Source organism: Nannospalax galili, unplaced genomic scaffold (assembly GCF_000622305.1).
Source record: "Nannospalax galili isolate Female #2095 unplaced genomic scaffold, S.galili_v1.0 scaffold567, whole genome shotgun sequence".
Taxonomy (NCBI): domain Eukaryota; kingdom Metazoa; phylum Chordata; class Mammalia; order Rodentia; family Spalacidae; genus Nannospalax; species Nannospalax galili.
The window spans coordinates 671,515-687,090 of NW_008357638.1; the positions used below are offsets into that span (position 1 = coordinate 671,515).

Here is a 15,576-nt window from a genome sequence, read left to right on the forward strand (position 1 = left end):
CTGTGGTTGGAATGACATTATGCTAAGAGCAGGTGCATCTGTGATTCTTCAGGAAGAGTGATTTTTAAATACCCCCAGAGTGACTTCACAAACAATGAGCTGAGCCTGTTTAGGGTCAGGTGCTTGGTGGTCACAGCTGAGGGCCCTTCAGAAAGATCCAGATCTGTTAGCTTCTGATCTCCCACCAAACCAAATTTAGTGTGCAGCTTAATTGTACATTTTTAAAATGGAATACTGAAGGAATTAATCATCTCTACGGTTGAATGTCATGGAACAGCTGCTGAGAAGCAGCTGGGAGTTCCTGTTCCTCCTCTCCAATAAACCTGGACCTGCAGAGGAGGGAAGCCATTCAGAAGAATACCAAAGTCCTGCCTGCAGGTAGACCTGCCTGCAGGGCACCCCATTCATCAGGTGGCCAATCAGCCTGGAGAGAACCTTTAGGAAGAGCTGTGACATAGAGTCAGGAGGGAAAGTAAGCTTCAGGAAGAGACAGTTGGGTTCCTTGTCTCCTGTAACAAATCTCGTCACTTCCTAGCTTGATCTTTGCCCCACACCATGTCCAAATATCTTGGATCCCCAGCACCCACATAAATATCCAGCTCAGTGATGCCTATAATCCCAATGCTAGAGAGGCAGAGACAGGTGGATTTGTGGAGACAGTCTAAATGAAATAATGAGCTCCAGGTTCAGAGATCCTGTCTCAAAAAATAATGTGGAAGGGCTGGAGAGATGGCCCCGTAGTTATGAGCACTGGCTGTACAGAAGACCTGGGTTCAATCTCAGCACCCACATGGAAGCTATCAACCGTCTGTAACTCTAGTTCCAGGGGGATCCAACACCGCCTTTGACCTCCGTGGGCACTGCACAACATGGACACACACACATGCAGGCAATACACTCACTCACACACATAAATATTTTTTAAAAAAAGCACTGGTTACTCTTGCAGAGGATCCTGGTTCAGTTTCCAGGACTCACATGGTGGCTAACAACCATCCGTAACTACAGTTCCAAGGAATCAGATGCTCTCTTCTGTCCTCACCAGGTATTGTATACATGTGGTGCACTTACAAACATGCAAGCAAAACACTCATATACATAAAATAAAAATAAATAAAAAATAAGAGAGCAACTGAGGAAGAACCTAACATTGACCTCTGATCTTTATACATGTATACACACACACACACACACACACACACACACACACACGATGTGGTGGCTCCAACATGCAACCAAGGCTGAGAATGACTGAGTTCAGATCTAATTTGGGAAGCACTAGGTTTTAACCATAGCAAGTGGACACCAAAATAAAAAAGACTGACAGTAAGATATCTGTCCACAGGATTACAGAGGGATGTGGGCTAAATATAAATTGACTTGGTTCTCTTTCAAGAATATAAAGAGGGCTGCACAGAGTTAACTGGTGTAGAGGTGAAGGGACCAGATCCTATTTCTGGCAGACCTGAGTTTGAATCCTGTGATTTTGGAATCTGTGATCCTAGGCAAGTGTATTGACAACCAACAGGGAAAGAATGGTATATCATAAGGGGGCATCGAGATGCACAGTGTTTCCCCATAGGGGAAGAATGTGTCCAGCAACTTAGTTCTTATGAGTACTGTGGCTTTGAAGGCTCTGCATTTACATAGTGTTCCTGGGCTTGGCTCAGGTTGGGGTTGTTGAACCTATGGCCCCAAACACTTCAGTGGATTCTGACACTACTTGGAATAAAAGCTCTGAACTACTCAGACATCCTCCCCTAGATTAAAGGCCGAGAGCTGTGGACAGTGCCTGCTCTGGATGGTCACCAATTTCAGGTTGAAATCAGCAGACATGTCAGCAAGGACTAGACAGGAAGTGACCGTATCTATTCCTATTACAAACAGTATGAATAGAGAAAAGCACTCTTTGTGGTGAGATAAGGGCATCCCCCAGAAGCCACTTAACAGAGGCACCGTCACAGGCACTGTGGGTGAGAAAGGACACTCACATCAGCTCAGCATGGTTAACACAGGCTTTGGAAGCCTCGCTGCCCTGACAAAGTCAGGACCAGCCACGCTGCTCACCATTCCCAGAAGACCAGTCCCAACCCCCACTTTCTACACAGATACATGAGTGTAAGGGACCCAGACTGAGTTTGGACTAACAGGAGTTTGCTGAATGCTGATTAAAACCCCCCTGGGTAGAGTATGTCTCTATGCTGAGTATTGTGTGAGTCTTCTAAGCTAATATCTGAGGCTCTTTCTCCTGTCATAGCCAGATAGGACCTCCTGAGGTGCAATACCCGACCCCAGGCCACGGGTCACCTACAGACCTTGCGCGTGGAAGGCCTTCTAAAATTGATGCTGCTATGGGGAATTTCAATCTAATTTTTTTCCAAGTCTTTAAATATTCATTTATTCTGTGGTGTGTGTGTATGTCTGTGTATGTGAGTATACATGTATGCCACTGCACATGTGTGGAGGTCAGAAGGCAGCTTGTGCGATTTGGGTCTCTCCTATCATATCTGTCTTGGGGATCAAACTAAGGTTATCAGGTTTGGTGGCAAGTGCCTTTCTTTACCCTCTGACCTGTCACTGCCCCTAATCCTTAATTTGAAGCAACCAATTTAAGGTAGGAGTAAAGAGGCTCAGGGATGTGAACCCACAGATGATGAGCAGGCAGGCTCTGCTCTAGAAGAGTTGGAAGGACCCTTGTTCTTCTACACTGGGAGTTATTGGTGGGTAGGACAGGCTGCATTCTATGCCCCTGGCCAGCCTCACACACAGTGAGATAACGCTGGCTGACCTATTGGGGTTTTGTGACTTACCATGTGTGAGCTCTGGGCAGTTTTTCAGGACTGCCCCACTGCTCTATTGTAAACAGCTGGGGACCATTGGAACCTGGGCAGAAAAGAAAAGAAAAAACAAATAAAACATGTTAACAGAGCTTGTAGAAGTATGATGAAGCTGGGGTGGGACCTACAGAAAAGGAGAGGAGGAAGGACTGCCAGGGCCAAGTTTGCCCAGGTGAGTCCTGAGACACCCTGGCAAAACAGAATCTCCTGTGGGGAAGCTTGAGGTCTGCAAGGGCTCAGAGCTTGTAATACCTCCCCTGCAGGACAGAACTACACCAGGTGCTGCAGCTGTGACACAGGTGTAGGCCCTCCAACCGTTTCACGTTGGAGAAAGGAATGCAAGGTGAGCCTCAATGGGCAGGGCAGAAAGAGCCCTGCCTCCTGGAGGTGGGGTCCTTCACAGAACCAGTTTCAACCACAGGGTGATTTTGCAAATCTAGTTTTGAAAGCTAAACTAGGGGGGAAAAGAGAGAAAAGAAGATGAAAGAGAAGAGTAACTTTAAGGCTCTCAATCCCTGTAGGCTGAAGGTTCCAAGGAAGATGATGGTTGATAGAGCGTTTATTATAATGATGTTGGTGTACTCGGCTATAAAAAACAGTGCGAACGGACCTGCAGCATATTCTACATTGAAGCCTGATACTAGTTCGGATTCTCCTTCTGTTAGGTCAAATGGGGCTCGGTTTGTTTCTGTTAGTGCCCTGTTTGTCCTCTTTATCTCTATGGAACTGATGCAGCTACAGCTGATCTCAAAAGGATCTTGGGAGGCAGGGTGCTGCCTGGCTAGATTCTCAGGAGGACAAGGGAGTCTGGAGCATGTCACTCACCATAAAGTTCAGCAAATCCATTCATGGGTACTCGGGAGGTCCCTGTGACGAACTGCAGTAACCGAATCCGCTTCTCAGCGTCCATTAGTAGCACAGCCTGTGACAGAGGCAGAGGGTCATTATGTCCGCATGTGACACATAGAATATGCTCCTATAATGCAGGCAGGCAAACTTAATTCCCATTTATACTGCCATGGAAGAAGACCTATACAGCTGACTCTGAAAAAGGAGCCCTTGTCCCCTTTTTAGTGGCTGCTACAATCCTAGTCTCTCTCATCACAGTGAGGGAAAGATCACTGGATCCCTTTCTTCTTTTACCAGCAGGCCAAAATAAATGATATAAAAAGCAAACTCTTCGATGGCTTTAAGCACAGGTTTCTGGGTTTGTGGACTGCCGGCTCCTTGAAACTAATTCTTGCCAGGCAGTGCTTCAGCAGTATCTATGTCAGGGGAAGCCAGGTGATGAGATGGGTCTGCAGAAAATTTCCCAAAGAGAACATTTTATAAAGAGAAGGAAACCAGAGGCAAAAATAGGCCTCTGAGACAATCTGTGTGTCTCACAGATCCAAGTTATTACAGGAACTGAACTGGCTTGCCTGCCCATGTGATTTGATCTGCTATTTAAAAAATTCAAAAATCAAAGCTGAATTATAGTCTTTGAAGAGTCAGGTTCCTTCTCTTTATTTTTGCTGGCACTTGAAATATTAATAACAGACATTCAGAAATTAAAACAAGGTAGTTGATTTCTTTCTTAATTTGGTTCCTTTTTAAAGACGGTGACTGCCAGTCTTGGTGGTGCATGCCTTTAATCCCAGCACACGGGAGGCAGAGGCAGGTGAATCTCTATGAGGTTGGGATCAGCCTGGTCTACATAGGAAGTTCCAGGCCAGCCAGGACAACACAGTGAGACTGTCATAAACAAACTAACTCAACCAACTAAGCAACCAAAAAAAAAAAAAAAAAAAAAACTCCAAACCAAACCAAAACAGAACAGTATCTGAGAGGAAGTTCAGGCTGGCCCAGAACCTACTGGATAGCTTAGGCTCTCAAGCTCTCAATTCTTCTGCCTCAGCTGAGTGCCAGAGTGTGTGCTGGGATTACAGTCATGTGCCACCATGTAGGGATGATTTCCTTTTTTCTTGTACGTAAATAACCACATAATTGCTTTTTGGTAGAGGGATTAGCTTTTTCCCCCTTTCTTTTACTTTGCTCCTGAGCCCAAGAGAATATAAATACTGGCCCTCTTTAAGACAGTAAATCAAAGATGTTGTAAGATAAAAATCAAAATGGTTATTGGAATTAATGAATCCCAAGGAAGCCCCCATTCCAATTTCCTTGGCAGAGACCTGGGTCCAGGATGCTGTAAGCCAGTTAATGCCTTAATGGGTTCCTCAAATAGGAGTCACTTGACCCAGATGGTGGAGATGGAACAGGGCTCTTTTATCGGGATTGACTTCAGTCAAGTCTCAATGTTCTTTGAGGTTACAAAGAAGTCATAATAAGGGCTTCTGGCTCAGTTCCCCTAAACTCCTCACCACACTGCAAGTACCAGCAGACTCCAATTTCCAGTATCAGTCCTGGGAAGGCTAGACAAGGACCACAGGGCCTCTGCCCTGGAGAGCTGGAGTTACCTTCCAGAACCACTGGATGACAGGGTGATTCGGGCAATAGCCGTTCTTGTAGATAGAATGTTGTCTCCAGTCATTCACATCGACATCACCAAGGCCACACATCAGCAACTAGTAAGGAAATTTATCAGGTGTAAAAGAGGTAGGATATGAAACTGAGAAACACCCTTCTCTGTGCTAGCATTTATCACTGCACAAAGCAGGTAAGGGAGCAATTCATAAGTGCCAATGAATGCAGGTGCACATTGTAAACTTTCCCTGCCACTGGGATCACAGAGTTGGCAGAGACTGAGGGTGACTCAAGTCTAACCCCTGTGCAAGGCCATGATATTTCATACTCGAAAATACCGGTCATCTTTCCAGCCCGCACACTTCAAGCACAATGCTCCTGGATCTCCTTACACTCTCTTAGCATACGCAGAGTATTTTGGCTGCTGCCCCCCAGAGGTTACTCATACGGATATCAGAATTCGTCCTTATGCCACCAACAACCTTTCTCTCCTAGGTGGGTTAATTCAGGTGACAGTAAACACCTAATCCTTCCAGCATCCTGTGGCCATCCAAGCAGGAACTGATCCCCTGAATCAGTATTTAGTCTAAAGCCTGTTTTTACTATGTAAATTTCCAGGTTCTTGTGGACCAATGAATATGATATTCCCACAGAGGGACTCAACTAAAACAGAAAGAGAGCCATGCCTAAAGCCTGAAAACTGGGTTCCTAGGTCTGCCTGGGTCACCCCAGGGAGGTCGTTCGCTTCTCGCTGCTTCAGTGATTCTGCTTTTGGTACAGTGACATCTATCTCGAAGCTCTGACTTTAAATTTTATGAGACATGCTTTGTCAGACATGACTTGGATACAGTAGCTTGTGGACAGACATGGCCTCCTTCCTTCTGTGTCTTGACACAAACAAGGGAGGGAAATGTCTTTGGTTTTCAGGTTGTTCCTTCTCATCTGCACCAATGCTTCGAAGCTGATACAGCCATTAAGCCAACTTTTACTACTATCTTCTTGTGACCAAGTTCCCCACCCAACCTTTCATGTTGGAGACCTGGAGGCAACAGGACCCTGGGCCAGCCTTGCAAGCAAGGTACTGCTGCTCAAGAGGGCTGTGGTGAACTAGGCTCCTGACATAGAAATCTTCCTTGTTTGGGGCACTGGGCCACGAACTCAAATGCAGCTCACTGGAACCAGCCATAAGCTCTCTCACGGACAAGTCTATGGTTGGCTACTATTGCTGCTCTCTACTCCAGATGAGAAGAAAAACCTCATAATAGAAAGCATGCACCATAATTCATCCAAGTATACACAACAAGTTATGGATGAGCAAATACAAAAATGCCATTGGCAAATTAATTAAAAGCATCTATTTTAGTTGGGTGGAGTGAAGCACGCCTGTAAATCCAGACTTGGGAAGCAGAGGCAGGTGGAGCTCTGTGAGACTGAGGACAGCCTGGTCTACATAATGAGTTCCTGCCAGCTGAGACCCTGTCTCAAAAAAAAAAAAAAAAAAAAAAAAACAAAACAAAACAAAATAATTATGAACAGCTACACACCTCCAGCTCATTTTCATCAAAAATTTTAATCAAATCAATTGGAAGAAGTTCTGTAAATCCCTGAAAGAAAAAGACAAAAACATCATAAGTACCTAGTTTTTTCTTTGAAAAGACCATTTCACGGGTAAAATAAGGTGTTTTGGTTAGCCGGATAAACACATTCTTTCCTGGCGGCTCATGCAGTAGTGACAGCATCAGGTGACCACAGTTCCAGTAAGAACAATTGTCACAATACAGAAGTTTTGAAAGCTTGTACAATCTAGAAGGTTCGAGAACTTGAATACTTTTTCAAACCCCATGCATGATACTATGGGATACTGTAGGCAGGTGGATTTCAAAAGCAATTTGTGACACACTTTTTGAGTCAGTGTGTCCTAAAATGCACAGACCACAGATGTGTAAGAGACACATTTAAAAATAAAGGTGTTGAAGGCATGGAAGGAGAAAAGGAGGCGGTGTGAGCTGGCATAGAGACGGGAACAGCAAGCCAGGCTCTGCCAGGCTGTCACTAACTAGAGGGTGACCCAGAAGAGATTCTTAATGCTGCAGTTTGTCGGGCAGAGCTGGAAGTCTGCTTCTTGGGGTTTCTCATCTAAATAAAGTATGGATGCCACGGTCAAGTTCATCCTCAAATTTTATGTCCCCCAGGCCCTGAAATATTTGTGCTTTCTGCTCAGGCAAGGACTTTCTTCATGATGTGCAGGCACTGAGCTTAAGAGTATTTGCTAATGAGAGCTGTGTGTCAGTTCTCTGGAAATGAGTAACTTGGGGTTTGCGCTGTTTCCTATCGTTTTTAAACAATGTGCAGCATCATCATTAAAAAGGAATTTCACTTTTGGCCAATGTGAAGCACTTTTCTAGGGTGAAAACCCCCACCCTCTGAAAAGGCTGGGGAATGTTCCCCATGGTGATTCATGTGTGGGAGAGGTGGTGGCTTCACTCCCCCACATGGAGAAAGCTGGGCCAGGTACTTGAATCTAACATAAAAACCCAGAACATGAAAAGCAGAATCGTGGGGAGTTTAAAGAGTCATAAAGGGACTGGCTCTGCAGAAGTCAAGGTGCAGGGTTGTGTAAGTGGGGTTCTGAAGGAGAAGGCAGTATCCTGGGTGTACACCAGCAGGCAGCTCCTCTGGGCATTGCCAAAACTTCAACATAATGGCTCTACATCAGGTATGAGAAAATTTTCTCAGTAAATATAGCTAGAGGAGGGTTAGGTCTCAGATGGCTCAGCACTTAAAGGCATGTATTACTCTTGTAGAAGACCCAAGTTCAGTTCCCAGCACCCATGTTGGTGGCTCACAATCACTTCTACCAGGGGATCCGATGCCTTCTTCTGGTCTTCATGGGCACTTCACTCATGTGCACACTCACCCACTCACCACCCACCCATACACACAATTAAAAATAAAGTCTTAAATATAGACAGAGGGTCAGTGAGATGGCTGAGCAGGGCAAAGACGCTCTATTACAAAGCCTGATGACCCGAGTTCCATCCCTGGAACCTACATGTAGAAAGGAGAAAACTGACTTCTGAGAACTGTCCTCTGACCGGCATGTGTGCTATGGTGCATTTGTGCACATACAAGTAAATAAATGAAAATATCAATAAATAAAGTTAGGAGCCAGGCACTATAATCCTAGCATTTAGGGCTGTGAAAGGATTGCCATGTGTCCCAGGCCAGTGTGGGCTACAGAGATCCTGTTTCAAACAAGCAGGCAAGCAAGCAAATAATGCAGTTAATACAAGTTAAAAAATGAGAGATGCAGAGAAAAAGAACACTTCAGAAAAATATGGCTGTACACCATGGAACACTCCCATTTTGGGAGGTAGCCAAAAGTGTGAGTTCAGCAGTGCTGGCCTTCCACATTGTGTCCCCAGCCTAAGCCCAACAGCAATACTTACCTCCAAGAAGGCATTCATTTGCTTCTGGACCCTGTTCACAAATCTCCACTGGATGACTAAGCTGCAAGAAAAAAGGAACAAAGTCACCTCCATCACCGCAGTGTTCACTGCTCTCTTTACAACTGGGACTGCTACTCCTTAGGTAGGCTAAGTGAGAGAATCCATAGCAACAGCAGGGCAAAGCGGGGGTGGGGGCGAGGGGCTTGCTTTAGTGCACCTGCTGTGGATCCCTGAATTCCTTTAAGAACTGCCAGCACACCCCCATGAAATCTATAATCTCATGGAGACTTTCAAGAGTATAACTGCTTTCCCTTGCCCACATCAAGACTCAGGGGGTCCAAGTGCTTCACAAATGTGACTTGGCAAAGAAAGGAGAAAGTCATGATATGATCACACAGGTAGGCATACAATACAGACACATGTATCCATACACCCACCTAGATTTACTAAGTATGTACATGTATTTGTTAAGAGAGTATGTCAGCTGGGTGTGGTGGCACACGCCTTTAGTTCTAGCACTCGGGAGGCAGAGGCAGGTGGATCTCTTGGTCTACAATGCCAGTTACAGGCCAGCTGGGGTTACAGGGAGACCCAGTCTCAAAACACCCTCCCTCCCCAAAAATGTATGTCACACTATGTATTATGCACACTAATACTTTTAATACTAAAATTTGTAATGGTTGAACTTTGAAAGTAACTGACATCTCTTTCCCCAAGACAGTGTTCAGTGTGGTCAATCCATGTTCAGTTCTCATCTCTGAGGTGACACCATGACAACAGTCCTGAGGAGCAGCCTGCCAGGTGTTAACCACTAAAATTGCCCAAGGTCAGAACAAAAGTGCTAATTATTGTGCACAGGTAATCACTGAAGTATCTTACTTCTGGCTTATTTACTGTCATAAGCTTTTATCTTGACAGGAACAAAAGGCTAGCAAATTTCCTTTTTTGCCAGGGTCTCCCAAGTAAAATCCACATGGCTCTCCATTTCTTCCTGATTACATAGTAGGTTTTCTTTAGATTATACTAAAATATGATGGCCCTCTGACCTATTTCAAATGAGAAGGAAAGAATCCAGCTTGCTGAAAGGGAGTCTGGAAAGCAAATGAGCTTGGTGCCGGCTGAACCCGCCTACAGGCAGAAATGAGGACTGTGAACCAAGCCCGGCTGCATTTATCACATCCTGCCAGGCTGGCCTCAGAATAGCCCAGGATCACATGTTTGATTCATACAGTTACACTGAAGATGAAAATACAATGGACCCAAATGGGAGTTCCTATGCCTGCTATAAACGTCCAGGATTACTTAGTAGCTACACTTCACTTAAGGAAGGAGTCAATTTTGTTCCATGAAATGAGATGGAGACTGCGTTAATAATATTACAACTATCAGGGCTGGTGAGATGGCTCCGTAGGAAAAGATGCCTGCCACCAAGTCTGGTGACCTGAGTTCAATCCCTGGGGCCCACATGGTAGAAGGAGAGAATCAACTCCTGCAAGTTGTCCTTTGACCTCCACACAGGCATGTAGCATACTCCCACCCACCATATCCACACACATGTAAATAAAATGAATTAAAAAATAGAAATTAAAAAATTATGAATATAAGAAATGATTCATTATGTTTGCATGTGTGGATTTTTCCTATACATTTTAAGTATTTGCCCAAGTTTCCATTATAGAGAACAAGTCAGGTGAATGTTTAATTTTTGGTAGTTCCTAATTTTACCCCACTAGTGTCTGACACTTCCATGGCTGCAATTCTAAATTTTAGGCAAGCCATCCATTTATTTTTCAAAGAAAACCATCCATTTCACTCAATAATGAACCTCTTCTCTCCCCGACATTTACCTGTCTAGTAGCCCAAGTCAAAAAGAAGTTACTATTGTTGAAAAATGACAAAAACCTTACATTCATAGTATACATGGGTTGTTTTGGGAAGGGACACCAACCAAAAAAAAAATCATTTGATTTATTAAAAGAACAAGTTATAGGAGCTAGAGAGATGACTCAGTTGGTAAAGTGCTTGAAGTGTTTGCTGCACAAATCTAAGGAGATGAGTTCTGGTCCCTAGCACCCATGTGCTAGGGACCAACAAACAACAACAACAACAACAACAAACCCAGGTATGGTGGTGTGTGGTATGTGTTTGTAATTCTAGCACTGGGGAGGTGGAGACAGATCCATGGAGCTCACTGGCTAGCTAGTGTGGTTGAATTGATGAGCTCCAGGTTCAGTGAGAGACCCTGTCTCAAAAAAGTGATTGAGGAAGACATCCAACATCAACCTCTAACCTCCACATGCACACTTACACATGTTCATACACACACCTTCACACATAATATGAACATATACACCACACACAAAGTTACAAATATGTGCATACGTACTCAATATATTCTCTTTTGTTTTCATTTGTTACCATTATTTCTGATCCATTGGGCTTCAAATCCACTTGATATGTCTGCAATTAGAAAGAACACCACAGCAATCAACATCATGAAGTTACTGAGCAACGTCTTCCTAGAAAAGGATAAAGTTCATCCAAAAATATTTTCTCGTAAATAGGCTCTGTGTATGTGAGAATATCTAATGAGCCTTTAAAGCTGTTCCAAGATGGTACATTTAAAGATATTATCATTAAAGACAAATTATTTTATGCTTATTTGTGAGTTTTAATTATTCTTCATGTATTAGCTACAATGAAGAAGAGTAACATCAAGACCACAGATATCCCAATTCTAACCCACTCTATTTGTTTCTAGAAATTAAATTTTATAAAGAAGAATGCATGGAATTTCTTTACAAAGAGGCAAAATACAGGGACTTAACACAATAACCAAAATGAAAAACCAAAACAAAAAAAATGGAGAAAGGAAGGAAGGAAGGAAGGAAAGAAGGAAAGGGGGAAGGAAAGAGGGAGGGAAGGAAGGAAGGAAGGAAGGGGAGAAGGAAGAAAGGACACACACTTAAGACCTCAGGCATAAATTTATTTCTGTAGTGACCACTGTCCCTTCTCTCTGCCTGGCAGCTCCCTCCCTTACAGTCACCCTGCAACCTAAAGAAACAAGGCTGTTAAAACCAAGCATCCCTCACCCCACCTCCTGGCTTTGGTCCAGCACTTGCTTAATATATGGAGTAATAACTAGCATAAGGGAGGTGGGCGAGGGGACTGTTTTTTCTCAGGAGAGATGGCCCTGCAGTTGGGAGCACTGGCTGTTCTTGCAGAAAATCCAGGGCTGAATTCCAGCACCCATATGGTGGCTAACAACCATCTGTAACTCCAGTTCCAGGGGATTTGATGCCCTCTTCTGATCTCTGAGGGCATTGCATGACAGGGGTGTACTTTCATATGTGCAGGGATAACATTCATACAAATAAAATAAATAAATAGTAAATAAAATGTTTATTCTCGCTGTAGAAAGCTTGCAACAGTTGGCAAACAAGTGGAAGGGCATTCCACCCAGAGTCCCTGCTGAAAGCCAGACATACTGGAGTGCTGATGTCATTCACCAGGCTCTAGTACTAAGTAAACCAAGTCCGGGGAGAGTTTTTCCAGAACAAATGTCCCAGTCCTGTCTCTAACATGAGACACAGACTGGCATCTGTTCTGGCAGAAGGTGCTCCAGCAATTCCACCAACCTGCCCAAGTGGGTGCAGATGGTTACTTTTAATTATCAACTTGACACAATCTAGAATCACCTGGGAAGGGAGTTTCAAAGACTGTTTAGAGTAGCCTGGCCTGTGGGAATGTCTGAGGGGGACTGTCTTGATTATGTTCCTCAAGGTGAGAAGACCCACCCATCATGAATGGCATCATTCCCTAGGCAGGGGATGCTGGATTGTGGAGGCGTGGAGAATGGGAGCTGAGCACCGGCATGCAAGTGCTGATTCACGCTCTCTGCACTTGATCATGGATGCACTGTGACTAATTGCTTCAGGTTCCTGCTGCCTTGACTTCCCTATGAGAGACCATAGCCTGGAACTGTGAGCCAAATAAACCCTTTCTTCCTTAAGTTGCTTTAGTCAGAGTATTTTATCACAGCAATAGTTACTGAAACTAAGACAGCGAGCCTTTTGGTGGAAGATTGGTTTGCCTCCAAATGTTCTGCTGTCTGCTTGATTCAGGCCCTTATTATTTATACTGAGGTGTTCCCCCCAAATCTCATGGCTCACTCCCTAGACCTTCTGCATTCTTCTTTTTTCTCTTTTTTTCCGGGAAGGGATCTCACTTTCCTACCACATGAATGAACTCAACTTTTATGGAGTCCATTCAACTCCCTCCTGTCCCTGACAGGGATCTGGACCCTGTTTCTGCCTGCACCCTGGCCCCATTTCCCTGTCCAGCTGCTGCCTCCCTGCTCATGCAAATTGCTGCTGGGGACCATCTATTTCTGCATGGACAGGCCAGGCCAGCAGGGAGCACAGCAGAGCACTTTCAAACAGGTAGTGAGATGGGGCATTTCCTATAGAACATTTCTAGTTCTCTGCCAGATTTTTGGAAAGCGTTCATTAACATTGCTTGCAATCACTTTTATGCCCCATACCGGTTGTCCCCTTTCCCTGCTGAGTTTATTTCTTCTCTGAGATTGTCCTTCAGTAATGGAGATCTTCTACTCAGCACCTACCACTCACACTCCAAGCCGATCTCTTAGTATTTAGCCAACTTTCAGTAACCTCAATGACACTGAGACAGAATCTTTTCTCTCCAATTGCCTCCCACAGTTCTCTGACATCCCAGGCAGGGGAGTAAATAATACCCACAATCCCAATGATACATACTTTCCTGGATTCATGCTTCCTTTTCTCTTTGCTTATAAGGCCTCCCTAAGTAGTGCTTGGGAACTGTAATTTCAGGAACAGCAGTGTGTCGGAGACAAGTCCAGGTCCCCAGTACGCCAACGCTCCATTCCCAGTATTCCATGGGCAGTACGCCATGTCCAGGAAATGGGCAGTCCCCCATTTCCTCCTGTGCATCTGACTTGATCTTTTTGTGTCTGTATTCCCTTAGCTGCAGATACTACCATACCATAGGGCAGATAGCCCAAAGTAGCTCAAGAGGTGCAGGCAGCTCCGCACTGACGTAGCCAGGGTGGAGTCAGTCCTGGCTGCACCCATTTCTACACCAACGGGAGCTGAGCAGCACCCCAAGGAGGAGGTGGATATCTGAGAGGGGAACTGCTTTCACCAAGGATAAACAGGCAATTGTAGATGGAGTCAGGACTGGAACCTGGGTGTCCCTCTTCCTTTATCTCCTCTTTAGGCAGATTCCTGCCTCATCCATTCTCTGGTCCACTAAATATATACTTTGGCCTAACACTGGCTTTTCAGGCCAACAGCATCATTCTGACATTGGATTTTGAAAGACTCCAATAGGAAGAAGACATACACAGTGCCTGGCACATACCAGGTGCGCAGTAAGTGCTTGTGACAAAAACTCTGCAATTGGAGAAATTCTCTTTTTAAGTCTTATAAGTTTATGTCTGAGCATCTTCTTTATAAAGATCAGCAGAAACCATGAGGAGCCATGTAGCCCTCACAGAAGTCAACTTCACCACTCACAAGTTGAAAGTTTTCGACTCACACATCTCTCTGAGCTCCTGTACAAGCTTCATGCTATGGAGTTAGCTGGAAATAACATGGGCCACTCTGAGGGGACTCTAAGGAGAGTGAGCTCTGTCTGCTTCTAAAACTCCACACGTGGGCCTGTGGGCTAACATGGGCCCTGAGTGTGGATACAGCCTCACGTGGCAGTTTCTGTCCAGGTTTGCCTTCTCCTTCCTACGCGGCTCTCAGTGGTGGTACAGCTTTGCTAGGGATGGCGTGAGGTGTCACCCTGACCGCCATGCTCTTGGTCTGGTACTCCCTGGCTCTGCTTTGCCTACCTCTATCTCACATGCCAGAGTCTGCCTTCTACTTGCTCTCTTCCCCAGTCCAGGGGATAATGAAGTCTTGCTTCATTATCTCTCCCTAAGGACTCTTTTTTGGTACCTTGGCCCACAACTTAGTTCTATGAAATTCTAATCTGTGCCATCTACTGTGGCTCTGGTGGTGTCTGAGACCATTTCCCTCTCCATGGGTTGGCTGGGACAATCACCTATTGAGAAGGCATGCCTTCCCCTGACAAATCCTGCAGATTTGCTGGAGAGCTGTTACCTATCTTCCTACTATATGTCTTCCAGAAGGCTCACACCTCAGCCTCTTCAACTTGTAACTCCTGGTTCCACTCTACCAAATCTCCTTCTGGGATAAATGCTAGCATATGTGTGTGTCCAAAGCACGGGCCTCTCTGTGCTTACCCCTTCCTCACAAACTCAACCTTCTCTGGCAGAACTCCTCATGGAAGGCCAAACAACAGTCCTTGGCTCTCATGAGACAGGAGGAAGACAACTCGCTCAACAACAAACAGCAACAGCTGCAGTTCCATCGGATGAGGTGACAGCTACTGAGCTTCAAGGTCTGTCACTTCTAACTGTGCAGTGAGACAAGGTAACTCCACACACCCTCAGAGTGGTGTGAGTTTCACCTGGCCAATGGCAGTGGCTCTACTCCATGGAAGAAGTGGCTACCTTTTGGCATTTGGGGGCATGGACTCATCCTGAGTAGCAATCAGTTGCATAGCTGCTTAACAGTTCTGCAGAGGGTTGGTTGGGAGAGGTGAGAAGGTTGGATAGTGTCTTAATCAAGGTCTATATAAATTGTCAGTCAGCAATTACATTTAAGCATCTACTGTGTGCTAAGTACCACATCTGTTTATCTGTGCAATAGGCATATACTATGTGGTGAGCCCTGAGACACCAAGACAAAATTTCAAGGGACTTAACAGTATAC

General features: G+C 44.9%; 1 protein-coding gene across 6 annotated transcripts in view; it reads right to left on the minus strand.

The window, feature by feature from the left end:
* Nucleotides 1–15,576, minus strand: part of Nedd4l (NEDD4 like E3 ubiquitin protein ligase) — a 364,487-nt gene that overhangs the window by 7,378 nt on the left and 341,533 nt on the right. For all 6 annotated transcript variants that reach the window (XM_008855365.3, XM_008855364.3, XM_029557321.1 and 3 more), the window contains 6 exons: nucleotides 11,136–11,209; nucleotides 8,750–8,810; nucleotides 6,845–6,904; nucleotides 5,294–5,401; nucleotides 3,663–3,759; nucleotides 2,811–2,883 (listed from right to left, as the gene is read on the minus strand). In XM_008855365.3, coding sequence (XP_008853587.1) covers nucleotides 2,811–2,883; nucleotides 3,663–3,759; nucleotides 5,294–5,401; nucleotides 6,845–6,904; nucleotides 8,750–8,810; nucleotides 11,136–11,209 — 473 coding nt within the window. The remainder of the gene's footprint in view (nucleotides 1–2,810; nucleotides 2,884–3,662; nucleotides 3,760–5,293; nucleotides 5,402–6,844; nucleotides 6,905–8,749; nucleotides 8,811–11,135; nucleotides 11,210–15,576) is intronic.